Source organism: Carica papaya, chromosome 5 (genome assembly GCF_054855325.1).
Source record: "Carica papaya isolate Zhongbai chromosome 5, ASM5485532v1, whole genome shotgun sequence".
NCBI classification, from domain to species: Eukaryota; Viridiplantae; Streptophyta; class Magnoliopsida; order Brassicales; family Caricaceae; genus Carica; species Carica papaya.
The window spans coordinates 3,333,041-3,355,602 of NC_142313.1; the positions used below are offsets into that span (position 1 = coordinate 3,333,041).

At 33.8% G+C, this 22,562-nt stretch overlaps 1 protein-coding gene, 1 long non-coding RNA gene and 1 pseudogene across 3 annotated transcripts; all 3 read right to left on the minus strand.

Annotated features, from left to right (window-relative positions):
* Positions 1–240: 240 nt before the first annotated feature.
* On the minus strand, positions 241–11,221 carry LOC110826270 (integrin-linked protein kinase 1-like). Of its 2 annotated transcripts, none has more exons than XM_022056885.2 (12): positions 10,293–11,221; positions 9,936–10,010; positions 9,742–9,846; positions 9,223–9,308; positions 7,675–7,795; positions 4,033–4,112; positions 3,787–3,849; positions 3,550–3,671; positions 2,376–2,461; positions 1,858–1,982; positions 1,315–1,446; positions 241–626 (listed from the first exon to the last, which is right to left on the minus strand). In XM_022056885.2, the coding sequence occupies exons 1-12, from the start codon at positions 10,713–10,715 to the stop codon at positions 620–622; spliced, it is 1,425 nt and encodes a 474-aa protein (XP_021912577.1). In that variant the 5' UTR covers positions 10,716–11,221; the 3' UTR covers positions 241–619. The 2 variants fall into 2 exon arrangements, with proteins under 2 accessions (XP_021912577.1, XP_088075679.1); XM_088219553.1 differs by having other exon boundaries at positions 9,936–10,006; positions 10,293–10,455.
* Positions 11,222–18,774: 7,553 nt separating this feature from the next.
* Positions 18,775–22,442, minus strand: LOC110826275 (uncharacterized). The gene is made up of 2 exons (XR_002542018.2): positions 22,237–22,442; positions 18,775–19,157 (listed from the first exon to the last, which is right to left on the minus strand). It is a non-coding gene; the product is annotated as an uncharacterized LOC110826275 (long non-coding RNA).
* Positions 21,234–21,412, minus strand: LOC148253676 (small nucleolar RNA U3; annotated as a pseudogene).
* Positions 22,443–22,562: the final 120 nt, after the last annotated feature.

Genomic DNA, 22,562 nt, shown 5'->3' on the forward strand with positions numbered 1-22,562 from the left:
CACTTACAGATTCGCTATATATGATAGAGCAGTAACAATTCAAGAGAAAAATGACTTAACTGGCATGTTCCCTCTATTGGGATCTCAATTAGCTCGGGTTCAACCTTTAATTTTCAAATTATTTTATATACAAGTTATTATACGCTAAAAATTAATACATCTTCTTTTAAATTTTATTGAAAAAATATAATGTACGTTACAGTAGTAATAGGAAACACTTTAAACGTGAACAAACCCAGCTGAATGACAAAATAGCTCCATGAGAAAAAACATAATGAGTCAATACAAGGGTTGCACATTGGGTTATCAATTTTTGATTAAGTGATGAACATAGTCCCATTGCAACAGTATTTCATTATTTTCCTATGTGCTAATAGATGATCTAAGAGATATAGCACTTTTAACACATTATACAAGAACAAGTAACTATTACAGTTCATTTGGAGAAGAAAGAACAAGGGCAAAATTCTTCATTTTTATCTTTGAGGTAGTTATGTGCTTGAAGATTCATTCTTATTGGAATCGAGATTTATGAAATGTACTTGAAGCTCCAAAACTGTTGAGGCAGAAAATCCCTACACTTTATCCATCGTCCTTTCCTGAAGTAACCCCGCCTCCTCTATTTCCTGCAAGCCACCCCATGACTTTTTATTACAAAAGGTTTTGGAATAAGTTAACTAGGTTAGATGCAGTTATGTCCAGTGACAAATCAACTTTTTATCCTCTGCTCATAAGTTTTCTTGGACTCTTAAGTCTTACCAAGCTCTAATTGGAAACACTTTATGCTATATCCTCAAAGGTTTGATATGTTAATTTCAATTTTTTTTTTCCGTAAGTAGAAGTTTTTTACAATGAGAGTTCACACACAGACTAAAATGACCAATTTTCCTTCCATCCGTCCGGACATGTTCATCAGATTGCTTCTGGTGTTCCAGTTAACATTATTTGACAAGACTGTTTCTTGCATACTATAGACAAACTTTCACCATAATCTCATTACCGACTGCATGATTGTCAGAACTGCTGAGGGAAACCAAGTTCCCACATGAAGTTCCATTCTTGTTTAATACATCCAAGTGGATGAAATTCCCAGCAGCTATTGTTCATATTAACTGGATGCTTTTACATTCCTAGAATAACTGTTTGTTTTCAGTCGCAAGAGACTTCATTTATTGCAGAAAACCTAGGTAGCTTGCATTTTTCATTAATCTTCCCAAGCATTTGACTTGGGTATGTATAAGATCTGTGAACAATAATTTACATGCACTCATTTATTTATAAAATTTAACAACAAATCTGCTAACAGAAACATACCAAGGAAGCTTGAAGGTGTCTTTCCACCATCCTTGTTTTGAGCAATTAGCAACTATCCTGTCCAATCGTACAATGATCTCAGAGAAAGTTGGTCTAGCAACAGATTCTGGAGCCCAACATTCCTCAATCAACCTGCATATATAAAAAAAAGGTAAAAGAAAATAGTGGAAATTAAATTTCTTGTTGCTCTCTAAAAGAAATGAATGCTTCAGCATTATAAATCATCAGTTTATTCATTTACAGACTGAAAACAACAATATTAAGTAATACCTAGTGACCAGTCATGTTATTCCACTGTATATTTACAACTATTAATAAGAATAATAAAGAGTCATGAGAAGAATGTTCCAATCAATCCTCATCAAAGCTAAAAACCTAAAATGATATAAATCCTCACTTATCATAAATGATATTGTTACAAATTTAACTATCTTTTGCTGAGTCAAGAAAAGAAACATATTACTTAACTAGAGATGAAAGGGGGACATCCGAGCTTCGAGAGCCAGCTGATAAATCTATTATTTTGCTAAAAATTAAACTCACTCTTTCATTTCTGGAGGATAACTCCTTGACTTGGACTTGAATGCCGGTCTCTTTCCTTCTAAACACATCATTCTTGTAGTCTCTTCAGCGGTCTTGGGATGGAAAGGTTGAACTCCCTCCATCATCTGTGCCCATTTCGAAAATATTCAAGATGCAAGTAGTTAAAGCTTGGATTTTTTGAATGTAGACTGAAATATCATTGATATGGAAGTAGCAAGAATTCCCAGTAAGCAGAGGCAGATTTTGATGAGGATTTTTATTTTTAAAGAATATTACATTTCCCAAATGACATTATTAACTCCTTCAGAGCAGAACAAATATTTCTTTCTCACACCCAAAGACAAAATAAGTGCATGCATATGAAGGAAGAAAATAAGTCATTACTGTTTATTAAATGATGTTGGCCATACATAAGTTCATTTAAAAAGGCATAAAGCATCACAAAATGCATCCAATTATTTTAACTGTATATACCTGATCATCAGTAGAGTAACAAGTTTTCAAGAAAATAAAGGTACCTCATATATAATCACACCAAAAGAATGTGAATCCACGCTCCTATCAAATATTTCCTCATTGTAAATCTCAGGCGCCGCATAATAGTCTACAGTTAAGAAAGCAGATTATTGATCTTCTCAAAGAAGCAGAATATTAAGGAACAAAAATTAAAAATTTGCATGCTAATTATCAGTATTGGCTTCTTTCAGGTCATTAAACATAAACAGCCAGGTTTTACTTCTTAGCAACATACATCCTACTCATAGATGCATCAGAAACAAAAAGTTGGACCATATGATGTACGACAAATAAGAGAGAATTTGCGTATTTGAGGATAAAAACCTAAATACTACAGCTAGAATTTCTTATATATCACATATATGAGGTATTAAAATCACACTTGAAATGTTGATTGCATTACACAACCATGAGAAACTCTCAAAATATTTTATTGAATAAATGAAGTTTTTTTCAATAGCAACATTATAAAGATATTTCATAATTACTCTGAAGTAATTTTTTCCAAATAAGACTAGACAAAGAAATACTAATACTAGAAACATTAGGAAATACTAATACTAACACAGTAAAAAAACTAAAAATATAAAGAATAAAATCCTAGTTACTAAAACTACAATAATAGAGTTCTAAATAGTAAAACAATTTCATATCTAATAGAATTATAATTTTGAATCTATTTAAGTAATCTAGATCTAACTTATGTTGTATGACCATAACTTCAATGCAGCACACTAAATCAGATAAATATTACAGGTGCTACCATTGAAAATATCCAATGAATGTAAATGTGTAAAATATGAGTAAATTGTTTTGGTTATTAACATCAAATGAGAAAGATAACTAAAATCAAAACTGGTCAATAAAAATGAAAAAAGAAAAGAATATTCATTTAGACACTTCAGTGTTTTACTAAGGTAGCAAATTAAGATAGCATTAATAATTGATCTTCTGGTCCTTCTTGTAGTTTAGTATCCGTCCAGTATGTTTCCAATTTAAAGAAGCATATGGGATGAGACTAATACATAAGTTCTGTTTCAATAAAGAAAGTCCAACAAAGTTTAGTCCTTGTTCTTTTTCTAACCATCAAATGCTACTTTAGAGTATATATTATGAGTCATGTTTCAGAAAAGAACAATCAGAACAGCAAAGACTACTCTGCGTTCATAAACTTACTTGCAAGGTCTATATGTGTCCTTGGCTGCACTATTTTTGCTTTGTCAGGTGAAATTTTTGACAACCTTATCAAACCAAATCCAGCTACCTTCAACTGACCTCCACTATCCAGCAAAATATTTCTGGCACCTTATGAAAATTTCAAATATTAAAGAATAGGACATCCTAATGAGTACAAAAAAATTTAATTTAGGATTCAACACACATCTGATCAACTTTTGCATTTGGTTGTCTTACTTTGGCTTTAGATCACAGTGGATGATGGGATCTGGTTTACATTCATGCAGATAATTCATTCCCCTGATAACAAGAAATTGGAGAAGAAGTCATAAAATGAACAAACTGGAAATGAATTACTAAAGTGATGAATCTACAAGAACTTTCTATGAATTCTCATGCTCAAAGCTCCTTTGGGAAATATGCACGTGAGAATGCAATTGAGATGAAAGTTTTAGAATGCATTCCTAGAAAAACTTCACATGCCTTGCAATATCAAGAGCAAATCTTAGAGCTTTAGATGGAGAAAGACGCCCTTTCTTTTGAAGATAGCTACCTAAATCACCCTGAAATTTACCGACAAAGTGGCAATGTTAATACTGCAATCAAACGACAACATCCATATCAAGTGAGTGCAGTATTCCTGGTCATTCATCCACATAAAGTAAAGTGACACAAGAAGAAATTATCCAAAAAGAATGATGTGATAAAAGAAAGAAATTATACAAAAAGAAATAAGCAGTGTATTCAACAATTTTTAAATTCCCTTTGCAGTAAGTAAGACAGAAACTCTGAAATACCAGAACCTCCATTCTAGAAGGCTTGAAACATCAAACTAAAGGTAGCATGAATAAGAGATCCAGAACGGTTAAGATTTATTCGAGTTTATTTGTGCCACTTCATGTAACAGAAATCTGATTGCCGAAGTGATGTTGGATAAAGAGAACTAGAACATAATACTTAAAGAAAATATATTAAGAGACAAGACTATATATCTCGAATCTCAATAAGTAAGGTATGGTACCTTATTAATAGATAATATATTATAATTAAAATAAAAGATTTTAAGTCTATCTCAAAATTCTACTGACTAGGAAAACAAGCAGATTAATTGGAATAACCTATGATATATTATAACTGGATAAGATCTTAACTAAAACAAAAATAATAAATTCATACTAATTAGCTTATAGTTAATAGGTCCTAATAAGCTAAATATCATAATAATACATAAACACTAAAATGGCATAAATATCTATTATCATTGAAATATATACAATTTAAGGTCTTCTCGTTCTGCATCACTTCAGAATTTTGAAGTGTCAAAGTAGAAATAAAATGAAAATTAGAACTTGTTTTCCTAACAATTGAAACTTGTAAAACTTGATTGTTGTGAGAAAACAAAAACATTTCCAAAATCATGGATTTTGAAGGAGTAATGGAGCAATCATAACAAAATCTACAAATTGAAGAACCATCAAAACTTTGCTTATTAATATTAGTTGCAAAAAGTGTTTCTTGTTGTAGTTTCTACAAGTAGGGCTTCTTTTGTCTTCATGGACTTTAAATCAACTAGAATGTCCTTATTTTTAACATGAACAATGCCATTGCTTGTTATTAAAACAAAAGATTCATCACTATAAAGCTCAACTTGATCAATATGAACAACCACCTCTTCTACAGTATCTTTTACGATCTCAATTATCTCACTTGTGTTTATATCTTTCATATCATCAGTTAATTAATTAATCAACAGTAATAATATCTTCCCCAGTATTTTTTACCATCTCAATTACCTCACTTGGGTTAAGAATAAGTGAGTATTTCAAAGCTACATTTGATGGAAAGTTGGATTGGGAAAAGAGTGAGTCTATGGAGGGAGTACTGGATGGAAGGGGAAGCTCTTTGTTCAAAGTTCCCTGCAATTTTCAATATTGACTGAGACAAAGATATCACAGTTAAGGAGGCACATCTACGCCATGGTGTTTGCGTTGTTAATCTGAACTGAAATTTGAATACTTGGGAGATGGAGGAGTACGTGGGGCTGCTCAGTGCACCCACAAAGGTGGAAAATTTTTAGGAAAACAAGGATGAACCAATATTGAACCTCTGTCTCAAGAGACTTTTCCCAGTCAAGTCGTATTACCAACTCTTGATTAGCAGAGAGGAAGAGTCAAAGAGATTTCCTTGGAGATTTGTGTGGAAGGTGAAAGCAGCTTCTAGGGTAGTTTTTTTTTTTTCAGAAAGCAATTCGAGAACGTAGTTTTACTCTTGACAAGTTGAACAAAAGAGACAAAATTTTGGTGAATCAGTGTTACTTGTGCAAGAGTAGGCAGAGACATGCAATCATATCCTTCTTTGGGGTTCACTGAAACATCAGTCGTGGTCTTTGGCCTATAGCATTTTAGGTATAAATTGGGTTATTGTAAGCACAACAAGAGAGGAACTTTGGATGTGGAGAAGCATCGGAAGAGATAAGCCGACAATTAGACTTATCCTTTTGGTTACCTTTAGGGCCATTTAGAAAGAGGAAAAAGAGGGAATTTTGAGGGATAGAAGGTAGCTTTGGTAGTATTAAGGATTCTTGGTTTCAGGCTCCGAGTATTTTGATTAAAGGTCAACGTCTGTATTTAAGTGAGGATTTGAGAGACCTTATTGATATTTTGTTAAACTTGTAAATCGTTGTACATAGTTGAACCTCTTTGGTGCTTTATGAATAGTAACATGTTCTTAGTTCAAAAAATATCCATTCTGACCAAAAATTTCATAGACCATCCTTTACAGTTGAACCATATGCTCAACAGGAAGTAACTAAACAAACACTCTGCTTGTGTTTTAAATTCATCCAAAGTTCCTTTCCTAATGTTAAAATCCTAGCACATATTATCCAACCTATTCTTGAATGAACCTCCCAATTATGAAGAAATTTAAAAATTACCCCAAAAGATTGCAAAGTTTTGGCACAAAGTTGGATTGAAAACGGTTCCAAAAAAGGCTCAAAACGGCCCAAGAAAAGGCTTAGCTCCAAAAACATCTTGCCTCATGAGCCGGCTTAGCTCTAAAAGTGGCAAAAGAAGCTTTTCACTTCATGGCTTCCAGTGCATGATGTCCACACACAACTTTGCGGTGATCTTTGAGCGCCAGGTTTCTGGCTGTGGAGATGACCTTTGATGAAGGTCCTAGATCTGGTCTAGCTAGTTGTCTAGGTGGCTAGGAAGCTTGATTTCCAGTAAGGTAGCGGTTGGAAACACCATTTCTAGCAACTGTGTCAATTTTCAGCAAATTTAGAGGTTGAGACTTGACAGGCAGGCCAGTTGATGTCCTCTAGTGTTAATGGTCGTGGTAATGACACCCACCTCCCAGCAAAGGCTGGTGAATGCTTGTAGCTGACAGTCTCTGTCTGGATTTGTGTTACCTGCACCGGCTTTTGGTGTTAAGGGTTTGGAGGCAACTTTGTTTCTTTTTACTTTTTGATTTAGCGGTAGATTATGAAGTTTGGATAAAATACTTTAGAGTGTGACGAAGTTGAAGTTAGACTCTGATTCCAATTGATGTAGGACAAAGAAATGTTGGATCTCAATGATCAAATCAATAACACAACGCAAAGAAATAATCTGTGAATATTCTATTAAACAACTAAAATAGGTTATCCTATTTATAGGAGCCAGCTTATAGACAATATAAGAATTCTTAAATCTATTTAGGAATTCTAATAAATAGGAAAATAGGCTAATTAATGGGAATAACCTATAAATGAAAATAATTAAATAAAATCCTAATTAAATAGGAGATACTAAACTTAAGTCTATAATTAATACTCTGAAATAAGTTGAATACCTCAATAGTACATAAACATTACAGTTATAGAAATCTCTCTTATTATTGAATATGTGTACTTTAGGATCTCCTTGTTTTGCACTTAATCTTTAATTCATAAATGCATACCATAGCATCATCTCTTTCACATTACACATGCTTTGTAACGAAGACGAATTCTTCCATCCTAATATTTTATCTATGATGCAAATGTAGAGATGGAAGGACGGACATCCAACTAATCACAAATACAGAGAGAGAGAGAGAGAGAGAGAGAGAGAGAGAGAGAGAGAGAGAGAGAGAGATGCTTACTTTTGAATGATACTCCGATACAATCATCATGGGAATATTTTGGGTGACAGCTCCAACAAATTGAACGACATTGGGATGTCGAACCTTTTCTAGTAGAGTTAGCTCATGTTTGAAAGCATTTCTGTTTGAGAAAGAAGATGAGGTGAGATAATTGGTTAGATCCATGGAATTAAACAAGTGCACAGAGAAATCTTGCTATCACTTCAAACAGAACACCACAAATAAATAACTAGAGAGGATTTTAAAAACTTGATAATGTAAGTACGTAGCTCCAAATGCAAAATACCTAATGCAAACTTTATAGTGTACATACGGCTAGAAAACAGATAAGTCACTTTTGAGCAGAAAAAGTAAAAGTCATAAGGTACCTAATCTGAAGAGTTCCACAATTTTCATGAGTTGTCACCAAAAACCAAGCAAACACATAATTACCATTTATCCAGAAGGCCAGTCGTTTAACACTGTATGACTTCAAACAGTGCCAAACAAAAAAGGAACTCAAGATGGCATGTATACACGCTTTGAGTTACCTAGATAATAGAGAACATTATTAGGCGTCAAGTGTTGGGCTGCAAATTATGATAGCTCCAATAGCAGAAGAGAGATAAAGAGAGAACACTCTTGTAAAATTTTAAAAGATATCTGCAACTTCAGTGCATGCTCTAGAGCAGCTAGTGGAAAAGAACAAGATGATATCAATGTGTTACTGAAAAAATAAAAATAACGGAACAGCGCACAAGGCAGCCATGTACATGTGTCTCCAAAAATGAAATTAAAAACTATGCAATGGCACAGCTTTAAGAATATGTAGGTCATAAGCTTCCAAAAAAATAATTAGTTGCTTTACAAGTGAAGTTCTGCAATATCAAGCTCAGTTACATTTATGGCTTGGCTGCTTTGACCTTATATTAACATTCAAACTAATGGACACAAGTAGAGACCTATTCCTTCCTAGCTTCATTTCTACACTATGCAACTACTTTAAATACTGCACGTGATCTACATCTTCTATTTAGTATATAAGCGGACATGGAACCCCATTGTGTCAAATTGCTGCCGATGGAACTAAAACAATGAAAGGTGAAAAAGAAAAGAGAAAACATTACCAGCAGGAATTAATATTTTAGGACATTTCTAAATGGGTGGTACCCCCATTTTCTTGGTACCCTGTTAATAGATACTTAAAACTTTTTATTTAATATATATATATATATATTTTAGGACATTTTAGAGTTCATTTCGGTAATAAAATAATAAAGTTAGCTATCAAGTGGGTAATAAAGATATGAGGTGATTTCCCAGCCATTCAAACAATTTAACATGATAAAAACCTGTAGGAAAGAAAATTGAGCATCATGAAGTTGGTTGTTACAAATGAAACAGATGTCAGACAAATGCATGAGGCCCTAGGAAAGAACATTAAAAAAAAAAAACAAACAAACAAACAACAAAAGCTTGAAGCATTAATGGCTAATATGAGATACTAGAGCATATTTTTATTACTTAAATTCAAGGAGGAACTAAATAGAAGATGTTCCAAGAACATACATGCTTTCAGGATCTGAATAGCTGTCCTTGTCGAGTATCTTTACAGACACTTTTGTGCCATTCCATTTAGCAACTTGATAGGTTCCCTGTTAAGAGGTGACTGTAAGATATTTATTACAAATTCAAGAACGGAAAGTAAAAAAGAACATATATTAGGAAGCATAGCAGATGCAATTTCGGTTAAGAAGATGACCGACAGAAGGAAAATGATCATGTAACCTACTCAGTTAAGCTAATCGGTGAAAAATTGCAGCTATACCTGGAGATACATTGAACTGCTCGGGAAAGAATTTGTTAAGAAAGGATGGTGTATGACAAGTATGATAGTAACCAACCAGGAATATATAACGAATGAGTGAAAATTTAATTCTATTAACAAGAAAGAAAATATCAAGAGCATTTTACCCAAGGTAGGGTAAGTTGTGATTTGAGGTTATGCATGAATTACATCATGTTCACACACGCAATATGAAGAAGAGCAACAAACTACCAAAAGAAACTAGGAAAAAAGAGACGTGCCTTTGAGATACCATCAGCCTTTCGAACCTGAAGCTCTAGCGGATTAAGCTCGTATTCTGGCACTTCTCTAGGATTAGCAACCGTCATCGGTGTTTTCCTGATTTTCTGAAGTAACCAGAAATACGTTAACATCATTTTCTTAGAAACAAAAACTGCAAGCAACAAGTACAAGACATTTAGTCTTAAAATCGTACAGGAACTTTGGCTCCACGAGCCTTCAAAATGTTGTAAACCTCCACATTCCCATAGTACTTCGCGTCAGCGGCTGCCTGTCCAAACAAAACGCGCTTCAATGAAAAGCTCAAACAAAAATTTCCGCCTCTTTGTTAGTCAATGTACTTGAAATCAAATTGATGATTATTTTCAGGCACAATCCATTGATTGAAGCCTGTCTATCGAGACGTTGAATCTACCAAACTTAGAAACCTCCAAGAATAGCAAGAACCATAAAATGGAAAAGAATAAATTAGGAAAAACAATTAGTAGTCGGTAGTAAGATGAAATGACAGATGCAGTGGAAGTAGAAGGAAAGAGAGGAAAAAAGAACGGACCGTACTGCCCCATCGATCACGAGCATCAATGTTAGCCCGCCTACTGAGGAGCAACTTGACAACATCGACGTTGCCCTCGCAGGCAGCGATGTGCAAAGCAGTGCGGCCATCGAGGTCGATGCTGTTGACGTCGATCCCATGGTTGAGCAAGTCCTCAACGCCGCCAGCGTCGCCTCTGCAAGCCATGAAGAGCAATTGCATGGTGAAGTCTAGATTCTCGGGAACAGCGAGCGCGTCGCCGTCGCCGGGGCTCCTCCTTATAGGATCAAGCGAAGACTGCCTCCCGAAGCTGAACCGCATGTTGTTCCGCCGAGGATCAAGCGAGGACTGCCTGGTAAACTGCCGGCTCAGAGTCCTCCGCAACGACCCCGTCGAAAACTGACGCGAAATCCCTCGCTTCAACTGTGCCGCGATATTCTCCATTTTACACGTTACAATTCAATATCCCAAACAAAAAAAAAAATCCAGCGTATTATATCCGTCTGGTTACTGCAATTTTTCAACAGCTAGCTAATTAATCAACCGATAACCAACATTCCTCCATTTCTGGTACACTCAATCAAAATGAGAAAATCAAAATCACTTCCTCATTTCCATTTCGACGACCTCTGTTTCCTTCCCGGACAAGAATTGCTGCCGCTCGACGAATCGATAGCTTAATGGAAGTGCTCTCGATGTGCCGATGAGGAGAATGGATGGGATGGAAAGAAGCCAGCGGGTGGAGATATGGAAGGGAAATACAGAGGCGAGATCCGAGCGAAGCGCATGATCCAGAGAGTAAATGTTTAATTTATTTGGATAATTATTTTCAGTTATTAATATATATATATATATATACATGCGTGTGAAAATGAAGAAAAAGGGAGGGAAAGGAATGGGGAGAAGTTCGGGTAGAGTAAATTTTATCGGGAGAGAGAAATTTGATTAATCAGAGAATTTAATCTTTTTTTGGGAGATTCCAGAGACTTCAGCGAAGAATTCGTTTAAACGGTGAGTGTGAGCGTGTAAGACGCGGCAAATTTTTTGTTTGGTACGCTTCATTTTTTTGTCTTATTCGTTACCGTTACCAATCAACGGCTCTCCGATAATTGTCTTTGCATCTTTTTAAAAAAAATCGTATTATATTTTCAATTAAGAAATTATAATAATCCACTGAATATTCTGTTTATTTTTTTTTTAATTTATAAAAATATCTTGTTATATAATTATTTTTAATAAGATAATTCGAAAAAAATAAAATAAAAGTCATTATCGTGTTCTACCCAGGCCATTAACGTAAGGGGTCGTTTCCAAGTCGTGACTTAAAAGATTTTGATACGCGTCGTATTATAAAACGTCGGCAAGTTGGTTAAAAAATACTGTACTGGGCCCTAATGACGTGGCACCTGACCCATCCATTATTGACCCGGCCAGTTTATAATAATAGAATAATGTAAGATAAATTCACTCACTCTTTTTTAACTTAATATTTATTATATTAATCTAATTATAGTAAGGTATGATTTTGATTAATTTAAATTATCTAGTAAGATGAAACTGAATTAATAAATTCTAATGTTATTAACTTTATTGCATATCGATTAAAGTTTACTTATAAAATATTATAACGTAAAATATATTTTGTAATTAAAAAAAAAAAATTATTTGGGCTATGTGAAAATTCAGTCGGCAATTGTTAATGTTATTTATGGAAATGACCATACTTACAATCTAAGAATCTATAATGGCTAAATATATTTTATTAATAAAAAAAGCTATACTTGTGTATAAAATATTTTTGACATTGATGTTTCGCATTAAAATAAGGTTAAAGAATTTGTTCTTATTTATAAAAAGAAGTCACTCTTTCTCTCTCCATAATTGAATAGCTTTTTCCACGACAAGTAATATCTTCGTTTGGCATTTTACTCTGTCGCAGCTAATTTCATTATAAATTATGATAATTTAGTGGCTAACATTTATAATTGATTGACTTAGTAACTAACTCTATAGTTATGTATCTTGCATAATCTTTATTTTCAAATATATCATTATGCAAGTATTTTATATGTTTTAAAACATAGATACGTGTGTATATATACATATAATGTTGAATTCATACTACAGTTTTATCAACAATTCAATAAAATATATACATACAAAAAAAAAAAACATTGAGCACAGTATCCTATTTGACACCCTCTATACTTTTTTTAATAAACAAATTTAATAACTATATGTATTTTCAAAATTTTGAAAATAAAAATAAAACTTTCCTTTCACAATAATAATAATCTTGAAAGATTAATCGTTTATTAAGAGAAAAACGATATTCATATCATAGTATATATATGTTTAGAAAATAACATCTAAGCTTTTAAGAAAAAAAACAAAAAGATAATTAATCACTCTAAATATAATTTTAATTGATAAAATTAGTACGAGTTAATTATTATTATAAAAAAAATAAAGAACGTTAAATAGGAGTTGTTACATTTTATTTTTACGATAAACAAATTAAAAATTAATAATGCATATTTTAAAAATAAATATTTTTTATGAGAGTATTTTTTTAATTTTAATTGAGATTTTTGTTTAATTTGAAAAATATTAAATACAATCTCTCTTTTCACATCTACAATAAATGAATTTAGGCCATCAAACATATATATATATATATATAACATTATTTTTGTAATTAGTTGGGTTGCTTTTTATAAAATCTAAAAATATGGATATTTAGACTGGTGTGATGAAATTTCAAGGGGGTGTATACACCTGTTATCCACTGGCATGCATGTGTTTGTTCAGGAACAGGTAAGCCCTGACTTGTTCCTTATTATTGTTATTGAAAAGGATGTCATCTCATTAAAAATTTATTTATATATATAAAAAAAAAAAAGTCTCATTGACCAAATCAAATCCCTTGATTTATGATAAAAGAAAAATGTTTTTTTTTTTTTTTAATTTACTAATTTATGTTCTTTCATTGATTTTCCATATTGCATCTTGCAGGTTTTGGTTTCCTTTGAAAATTAATAAGAAGCACATGGGCAAAAGGGGATGGTTGGTGGACATTTGATGAGGGCATTGTTTGGACCAAGAAAGTAAAATTGCCAAATGCATTATTTTCAATAAATTGTGCTACAAAAATTATATAAAAAAAAAGAGTTTTATTTTGTCTGGTCGTAACATATTAGATTAAAAAGATATTTTGTTATCGATTCTTGATCGATTTTTAATATTTTTGTAAGGACCCTGAAAATTTAAAATGAAATATGTGTATTAAAAATATCAAATGCGGAAGCGAAGTCAAAATTTCGATTAACATCCTTTACACTAAAACCAAAAACGTGCTCAAAATATAAAAGATCAAACTAACTAAAAGAGAAACTCGAAAGTAAAAGCTATGAATATGATGACTATGGAGTCTTTAGGCGTCCCATTCGTCGTCTTCCTGCGGAACGGACTCGGGAACAATGTCTTCCTGATCTGAAATGATTAAATAAGGAATGAGCTACACTAACCCAGTAAAGACATCACGATATCTCACCGTCACGGAAGTAAAGGTGGGTAGAAAACACAAAAAGACCAATGGAGCATAATTTACAACAAATCCTTTTATCAATAATAAAACCTTTACCATCCACTTACCTCGTGAAATTCATAAAACAATATACGAAAGCAATAACATTATCATCATCATGAAATCATATAAACTGTATAACATAATACTTATCACGCCTTTTGTAATTCAATCATTACACAACATATTTTTCCTCTTTTACCAGCCTACTAGTATACGTGGGGATCCATAGGGGTCCGCTACCCGTGAACCTTTAACATTTACAACCTGATTCCAGGGCTGTCCCCATACCTCGTCCGGTATGGGCGCCAAAACTATAAACCTCAATACCCCGTCCGGTATGAGGGTGAAACGGGCCGTCCCCATACCTCGTCCGGTATGGGCGCCAAAACACATAAGGTCTTCATACCCCATCTGGTATGAGAGACTACAATCCCGGTAGGGTTCCATACGGACCCGGTCCGTCCACCATCTCCCAAGATATCTAGTCAGGCTGATCACATTATACGATTATCAATTTACATAACCTTTCATTCTCTTTTTCCTCAGTCAGCATCATTAATTCACACACAAACAAGTAAAACAGTAATTTATGCCAAACAAGACAACATACAGCATCGGTTACTCAGTCATTCAATCCATAATCAATAAAACAGTAAAATATGCACATGAAACTATGAAATGAAAACATCAGACCTCATACTGCATTTAAAACTGTAAAATAGGCCAAATAACAGTTAACCGACAAACATACTAGACTCGGGCTCCATTAGCGACCTTAAGCAATTTCACATTCGTTGATTCAAGAAATACCGTTTTATCATTATTGAACTTTAATACCGTGATAGAAAATAGGGTGAGGGGTCCTTACACGTTTCGGGGTCCGAACACGGCTTCACAGTGCGCCTACAGGCTGTCCCTAATTTTTTCTGAATTTTTTCCGGGGACCTGAAACGCACTATTGGTACTTGCACGTGTTCCAAAAAATCCCAAATTAGACCCAGGGCCCCTTTCGGTCAATATCGCAATTCTGCCACCGTGCTCCGGCGATGGCGCCGCCGCTTGCAGCGGCGATTCGCCTCGGGTTGGCCGTTTTCGGCCGTTTCTGGCCGAATTCGGCCACACTTACATCGGTCCCTGTGATAAAACAAACCTAGGGCCCTCGGGGGGCCAAAAAATTACGAAAAACCGAAGTTTACCGGCGGCGGTGCTCTCGAGTGCGGCGGCTCTCCGACGAGGTTCGTGTTTTGGTGATTCGGCTCCGATCAACCTGTAGAGAAAAGAATGGTGATCACGGTAATATAAAAATTGCATCAAACGGAGCCCAGGAAGGGCCTCATCGGAGGCAAAAACCGAGGAGGGGCGCGGCGGCGCCGCTGGGTTTCGGCCGTATTTTCTGGCCGTTTGGCCGGGATTTTGGCTCCGATTTGGCCACAGGGGAACTCAGCGTGGAAAAACGAATCGAGCGTATGAAATTTACTTCGATCGGCGGTCGGAAATCTCCCCAGTGCGGCGGCGGGTGGCGGCGGCCGTCTCCTCCGGCGTCTAGTTCGTCTTCTCCGGCGAGGGCAGGCGGCTAGGGTTTTTGTGGTCAGGTGTGGGGGTTCTATTTATACCCTTTTGCCTTTTGATCTCAGCCGTCCATTTTGATTAAATCTGGGCCGTCCGTTTTTGATTGAATCTTGGCCGTCCGTGCGCACGGGGATGCATCTGGGCCGTCCGATCGTGCGCACGCGGATCGCCCACGTGGCCCGTCCCCGGGTCGACGTGGTCTTGCCACGCGGCAGGTCCTGATTGGCCAGGGCTGCTGACTGGGCCACTGACGTGGCTGCTGACGTGACACTCTTTTTTTTTTATATTAAACTTAATAAATAAAATTAATAATATAATAACAAAAATGCCCAATTGTTTGGGCGTTACAATTTTTGTGTATAATAATATTCTTTATTTTTTATTTTTAGAAAAGTCAAAAAAAATAAAAAAAGTTTATTTTGATTAAATTATCTAAATACTTTATTACTTTATTTAAAAACAATTCACAATTTTAAGTTTTACTTTATTATGTTCGTCTTATAAAATAAACAATTATTAATTTAACTAATTAATTAATAATTATTTTCAAATTATTTTTTAAGAGTATTAAAATGCAATTCAAATGCTTTTAATTTTTTTTATTAAAAATAAAACTGATTATTCAAATAAATAAAAATATTAAATATTAAAAATAATAAAAAAGGAAATTAAATAATAAATTATAATACATATCAAAATTTAAAAATTAATTTAATAATTCAGTACCATAAGCCTTACAATTACGTGGTACCCCCCCCCCGTCAGAATAATTCCATTACACAAGATGGGTGTCCACAGCCAGAACCCCCATGGGCCATGCGCTTATGGGGCGGTCCTGCGGGAGCAAACCTAGAAGATATTGCCAAATTTGGGAGGTAGTCAACCCAATTAAATGCACAGAGTATTAATGGCCGACGACCTACTCAATTTAGATTCATGGACCATGCATAAATATCTCAAACTTGTCAGTAGTCAAACAGTTAATAGCACCTGCATCTGTCCAATGCTTTAAATAGTTACATATATGCATAAATGTGCATATATTATCAAGACTAATTTTTGCATATCAGACTAAATAAATTGAAAGACACTCACTTCGCCGACTTGTACAGTCAAAATTTATTTATGAGTGTGCTTAATAATAAAAAATAAGAAACATACTTCTTTACCGGATAAATTAACTTATAACTCGAACAATGTTACTAAACTTTGCTGGTGACAAATCAAATACTGCTGAAACCAATAGTCGGGGTTAGTTATCACTGCATACTGATAACGCCTATGTGCGTGCAGACACAACAAAACATGCAAGAGCATTTCTATTATGTTAAGAGTTTAGGAGGTTACAGATGATCAACTGGATTCATTGCCACTCATTACACAACAGGCCTTCGACCCAACCATCAGCTCTGCCTGCCTTTCCAAAGCTTCCAAGCTCTATGACTTGGTTTTGAAACTATACAAATTGTGGCATAACAACGAAGAGTTGACCAACTTTTTAGTACCTGATGATAGTCTTAACTAAACAGTACCTAGATTTGAGCTACTTAAGGATCTTGGTGCTAGTTCATGTTGATTGAACTAGCTTGCCATCTTGGCCAGGGTTCACCTCCATATTGTGGATATTTGTGCCGATATGCATAGAAGAAAGTGGCATGCAATTACCAATTTGTGAACTTATATCAAGGTGAAGTGTTTGTCTCCTCTTTTTTTTGTGCAATGATTGAGTTTGCATATCAGCCACATTTGCAGAATGTGAAATACTTGTATCTTTTAGTTGCTGATGGTACATGATAAATGGAGACAAACCAAAAAAAAGACTTCAAATGATTACAACTTCAGGATGGACAGAATTTGGGTTAAAAGGAAGATGTATCATCCTATAAACGCAACCCTCAAGAAAATGTCAGTTAATGAAGGCATTATTTTTAGAAAGATGATTTCTGATCTTGCACAGCTTTTGAGCTCACAGGTTTTTCATGAAATCACCAGCAAGTCTTCGGTCTGTGCAATGGATGAATAACTATATAAAAAAGATAAATAAAAAAGACTTATTATTTCTGTTAATTCTCTACATGTATCGGTGACATAAAACAGACTATTAGATTTATAATTTATTTATTCACTTTTCATCACATTACAAGGTTAGTCCTGTTTTTGCTTTTGTTTTTGTTTTTGTTTTTATTTTTTTTTAGAGCAAAAATAAAATTTGTGATTCAGAATCCAGGATCAATTAACGTGATCAAGAATCTCGCACATAACATCAGTATTCAGAAGCATAAAACTCTCAACAAACCTTCCTTATTTGACCTACATTCAACATGTGAATGTCAACCAAGTTAATTGGGATAATTTGAATTGATTAAAAACGCCACAAGTATGGACTTGATAAGTTAAAAATCAAGTTAAAAAAAAATTGATAAAATACCACAAGAACTTATTTTGACAAGTTAAATCAATTATCATTCAACAAAAAAGTTGAGGAAACCTAATTAGTTGAAAATTAAATTTCATAGTTTTATTATTCTCAAACTTGAATGATTATAATATGAAAATTAAAAACTTAATTATAAAGTATGTCGCATGCACTACAAGAAAATAAATATTTTAAATTAATGGTAAAAATTATAGAAAAATTAAGTTTTGTATTAAATGAGAAAATAATAAAAATTAAAAAGATTTTGACTAAAATAGACTAAATATGATATTCTCTTTTTAAATAAGAATATTTTGATTAATTATGAAGTAATTAAGAAAAATAAATATGGTTAATTAAGTTAAATGTAAAAAAGTTGACGAAACCTAACTAATTGAAAACTAAAATTTATAGTTTTATTATTCTCAAACCTGAATTATTACAATTGTGAATTAAAAACCTATTTATAGAGTAGATCATATGCATTACAAGAAAATAAATATTCTAAATTAATGGAAAAAATTACAAAAAATTAAGTTTTATGTTAAATGAAAAAATAATAAAAATTAAGAAAATTTTAATTAAAATAGACTAGATAGTATATTCTCTTTTTAAATAAGAATATTTTAATTAATTGAGGAGGAATTAGAAGAAATAAATATGAATAATTAAGCCCGGATATAAAAGAGCAAAGAAACCACCCATATTTTTCCTAAACCGTGTGATTTGATTCTTTAAAGAATGAGATTTGATTTTCTCTTCTTTTAAGATATTACATGATTTAGAAAGAAAAATTCCCTTTTAGTTGATTCTCTCTTTAAAGAAATTATTTTCTCTATCCTTACATCAATTTGTGTCTTTATTAGGAGGTGCACAAAAGAAGTTAAAGTATCAATCTTGCCTTTGCCTGCTTCCCAGTGCGCCCAGTATTCATGCAACAAAAACTTGACATACATAAAAAGACGTACAAATAAGTCACAGCTGAGTGTCCATCTTTGAGAAGGAACACATACAGCAATCTGGCAGACACTTACATCTGAGGAAGACCGAAACCTATGTTCTTATCAAACAGCAGTTACTATCTGTTCAATTCATTTTCTATTTGATAACCAGTTCCAGATTTTCTATTAGCATATGGATTGTTACAATTTTTTGTGCGTTTTAGTTACTCATAACTATCACCTTGTAACTAAGTAATGAGAATTTAATTCGTACTTTGAGGTGGAGACCGGAATTCAATTCTTACGAGGCGAGAAGTATGGAAAGTTCCTATTGGCCGCCTCTTGGGAATACAAAGTGGAGGTGATGCCAACTGAAATGTAAAAGATAATTTTATGATTATGCATATTAACAATATTAGAATAACAATAAGAAATAAGAATCGACTAATAATTATATGAGAAACGAACCAAACGTAATCTTAGTTTAAACAAATATATTTCATATTAAATCAACAAAAAAGAAGAAACTAATTTATCTAAATCTGATTAATTAGGGACTTTAAAGTATCAGCTTAGAAATCTAATGAAATTAACTTTGCAACTTCAAATTTCATGACTACTATAACAGAGCAATTAATATACCAACAACAAACTTTAGTTTCCCATTTTCTAAGTAACCACACAAAAATTCAGAAGGAAGGAACCCAGGAAACACAGAGCATGAAAGACCAACTTCATTATGTAAACCTTACTCTTATTTCAAAAAAAAAAATTATGTAACCTTACTCTTTTGGAAAAATATCTCCCAAAAAAAATACTAAAACAAAATCTAAAATATATGAAAATCTGATTTCCATCTTCATTACTTCATGTTGCTGATAAATAAAGAAGTGAACAATAATAACAATACAACTTCTTAGGAGAATATCACAAAACTTGTCACTGAGATAGAGATTTTATTTGAGAAAAAAAGAAGTGCCATTAGTAGGCACCAATCGAGTGCTCGTAAAAGAAATTACAAAAGATCATCAGACAAATCACTAAGGCTTCCTAAATGCTTGTTGTGAATAAAAGGATACCTTGTCAACAAAATATCCACGGAATAAAACCAACAACAAAGAATATCTCTCTCTTTCTTTTTTCTTTTGGGTTAAGGACAACCAAGAGTCGTTAGTTCTATAAGAAGGGGAACAATCTCCCTCAAGAAATCTTTTTTTTTTTTTGAAATAAAAAGTGTGAAGTATATTAATAGGCACCAAGGAGGTGCTACTCATATACAAAATATTTACAAAGTAGAAATGATGTCTATGATATCCCCAAAATCTTCTTCTCTATTTATGTCATGACTCAATCCCTCGAGAAATCTTTTCTTTCTTCCCTTCCAAATAACCTGAAAAATAACAGGAATACGATTGCAAAGCTTATTTCTAGATCTATAAATCCTCAAGTCCCCCATGCCCAGAAATCATCCGTCACCAACCATGAAACTGCCCAAGATTGATTGAGAAGACTTAATGCATCCAACAACTTTCTAGCCTAAACACCAAAGGAGTAGGTAGTTCAGAGATTCCTGCTCACATAGACACAAAGGGCAGCTGTTGACAATAATTTTGCCCATTTCGTAAGGTTGTCCAGGATTAAGATTCTTCCCCGTGTAGCTTTTCAAACAAAAAACCTATACAGGAGGATGCTGCTCTTCCAAATTTGATTCCATTGAAGTTTAAAGGTTATAGCATTCTGAGAGAAACAATTTTTATTATGAGATTTTACTGGGAATTTCCCATGATGGGGGAAGGAACCAAACAGGATAATCTTCCTCGGAAGGATCCACCCGAAACCTAGATAAAAGAGCCATCAAATCCATGAACATCCTCTAATGATTGAGGTTCCTGGGGATAGTGCTTTTCCTAACAGTACTTCCATTCAAATTTGTCTTCACAACATCATTATCGCCTCCTCACCTTTGGCTAATGAGAAAATATTAGGAACCAAACTCTCAGTGGGCTTATACCAAACCATTTATCCCCCCAAATCACGAACTAGTTTTTAATGTTTGAATAAGTTTGTTTCCTATATTTTTTTTGAACATTCAGGGATATAGAATAAGTCCAGACAGCTGTTATTCTTAAGGGCAGTTTTAACCTTAAAAGAGCAATGTACTTCCTCAGCTAATAAAAGACTGTTCTAATTTGAATACACAATGTGCACAAAATTCTCTGAAGCTTCGTAAGTAGTCTGAGTTAAGGAGATCCTTGGGTTCTCTATTTAATGTGCCCTAGCATTTTATAGCATAGGTTTGAAAGGAAGATAAAACCAGAAAAGGTTCTTCTTTGTCCAATTTGACTTTACAAGGAGCATTAACTAGATACAAGGCTTTAGAACATACCAGTTTTTTTTTTTCTTTTTTTTCCTTTTTTTTTAAAATAAAAAGTGAAAATATTTGATTAAGTCTGTTAGAAAGCCGTGTGATCGTTCCAACAGCATCGACGGTTCACGAACAGCTTACGCCATTAATCACGCTCTAATCACACGGTCACGATTCATCAACCAGACTTGAAATCTTGTCTCCTTAGAGCTCAAAGAGTCAGAAGCACGACCTAAACAAATCCTATCCTAGTGCGGTCGTAGCTTTAGCACATACCAATTGATGTAGCATATTCCCGTTCATTGTAATTAGCAGCTTACAAACAAAAATTAATCACATTTTGCCACTTCAAATATACAAATTTTCTCGGTACTGTAAGGAAAGAAAACCAAAATAACGGGAACTACACCCAAGAACAATTAGAGAGCCTACCGGACGAGAAATTATGAATACTTGGATGGAGAATCCTGTTGGACAGAATCGATAAAATGGTATGAGCTCTCCAAAGAGTCATGTGAATGAGTTGTTTGGATGGATCTCGGTGTAAGACTAGTGGTTTTGTGGTGGTGGAACAGTGCTGCTTCCACTTGAATTTTTGATATGATTCCTCAGGAACATGGATACCACCTTGTTTTGATATCAGTTGACACCCAAATGGGCATAGCAGTATATAGAATATAATTGAAACTGCGGTTAAATAGGCAAAAAGTGTATGTGGTCGTAAGTAGATGATAACTATTAGAAAAAAAAAAATGACCCTCAGATCAATTTAGCCCCGTGGGAAAATATTCATCTTCTTCTATCTAAATTGAAGTAAATTTAAACCACATCTCAACATTTCTAAGTTGTTATAGTGACTTCAGAGTACATTAACCAGTTCGCAATATTCCTCAATCTATCTGCTTCACGAAATAATAGACATTCGAACAGAAATAATTGACAAAAATATACACATCAATATCATGGAAACCCAATTAAACCACATTAGAACCCGAGTACAAGTCTACAAGAACAACACTAAGCAAGCAGGCAAGAAAAAACCATACAAACGATGGAAATTCTAAAACAAATTAAGAAAAACTTACATCTCACTGTTCAGGTGCTGTGCGTGCTTGACAGGCATCGTGAGGCTGGCAATTGACTGGGCGAGAGACATGAATTGATGATCATCTAATCGACAGGCGCTGCTGGCCTGCTGCGGCTGCCTACCGTTGGTGATCAAGAGAGGAGGAAAAAGGAAGGAGAGAACTTCGGCTCTGAAGTGACTTCGGTTAAGTTCTTCTTTTTTAATTATTTTTTTAAATAATAAACTTATATTTTATTATATTTAATATATATTTTTTTGTTGATTTAAGGATGATATATATTATTTTGTTTTCTAAAATTAAATATTTTAAAAATTACTAAAATT

Bases quoted from the DNA above. Each gene is read 5' to 3' on its own strand.
- LOC110826270 (XM_022056885.2), bottom strand. From the start codon at position 10,715: ATGGAGAATATCGCGGCACAGTTGAAGCGAGGGATTTCGCGTCAGTTT. The intron at 9,309-9,741 runs GCACGTCTCTTT...ACCTCTTAACAG, and splicing joins AGGCTGATGGTATCTCAAAG to GGAACCTATCAAGTTGCTAA. The intron at 1,983-2,375 runs GTACCTTTATTT...AAATGGGCACAG, and splicing joins TTGGTGTGATTATATATGAG to ATGATGGAGGGAGTTCAACC.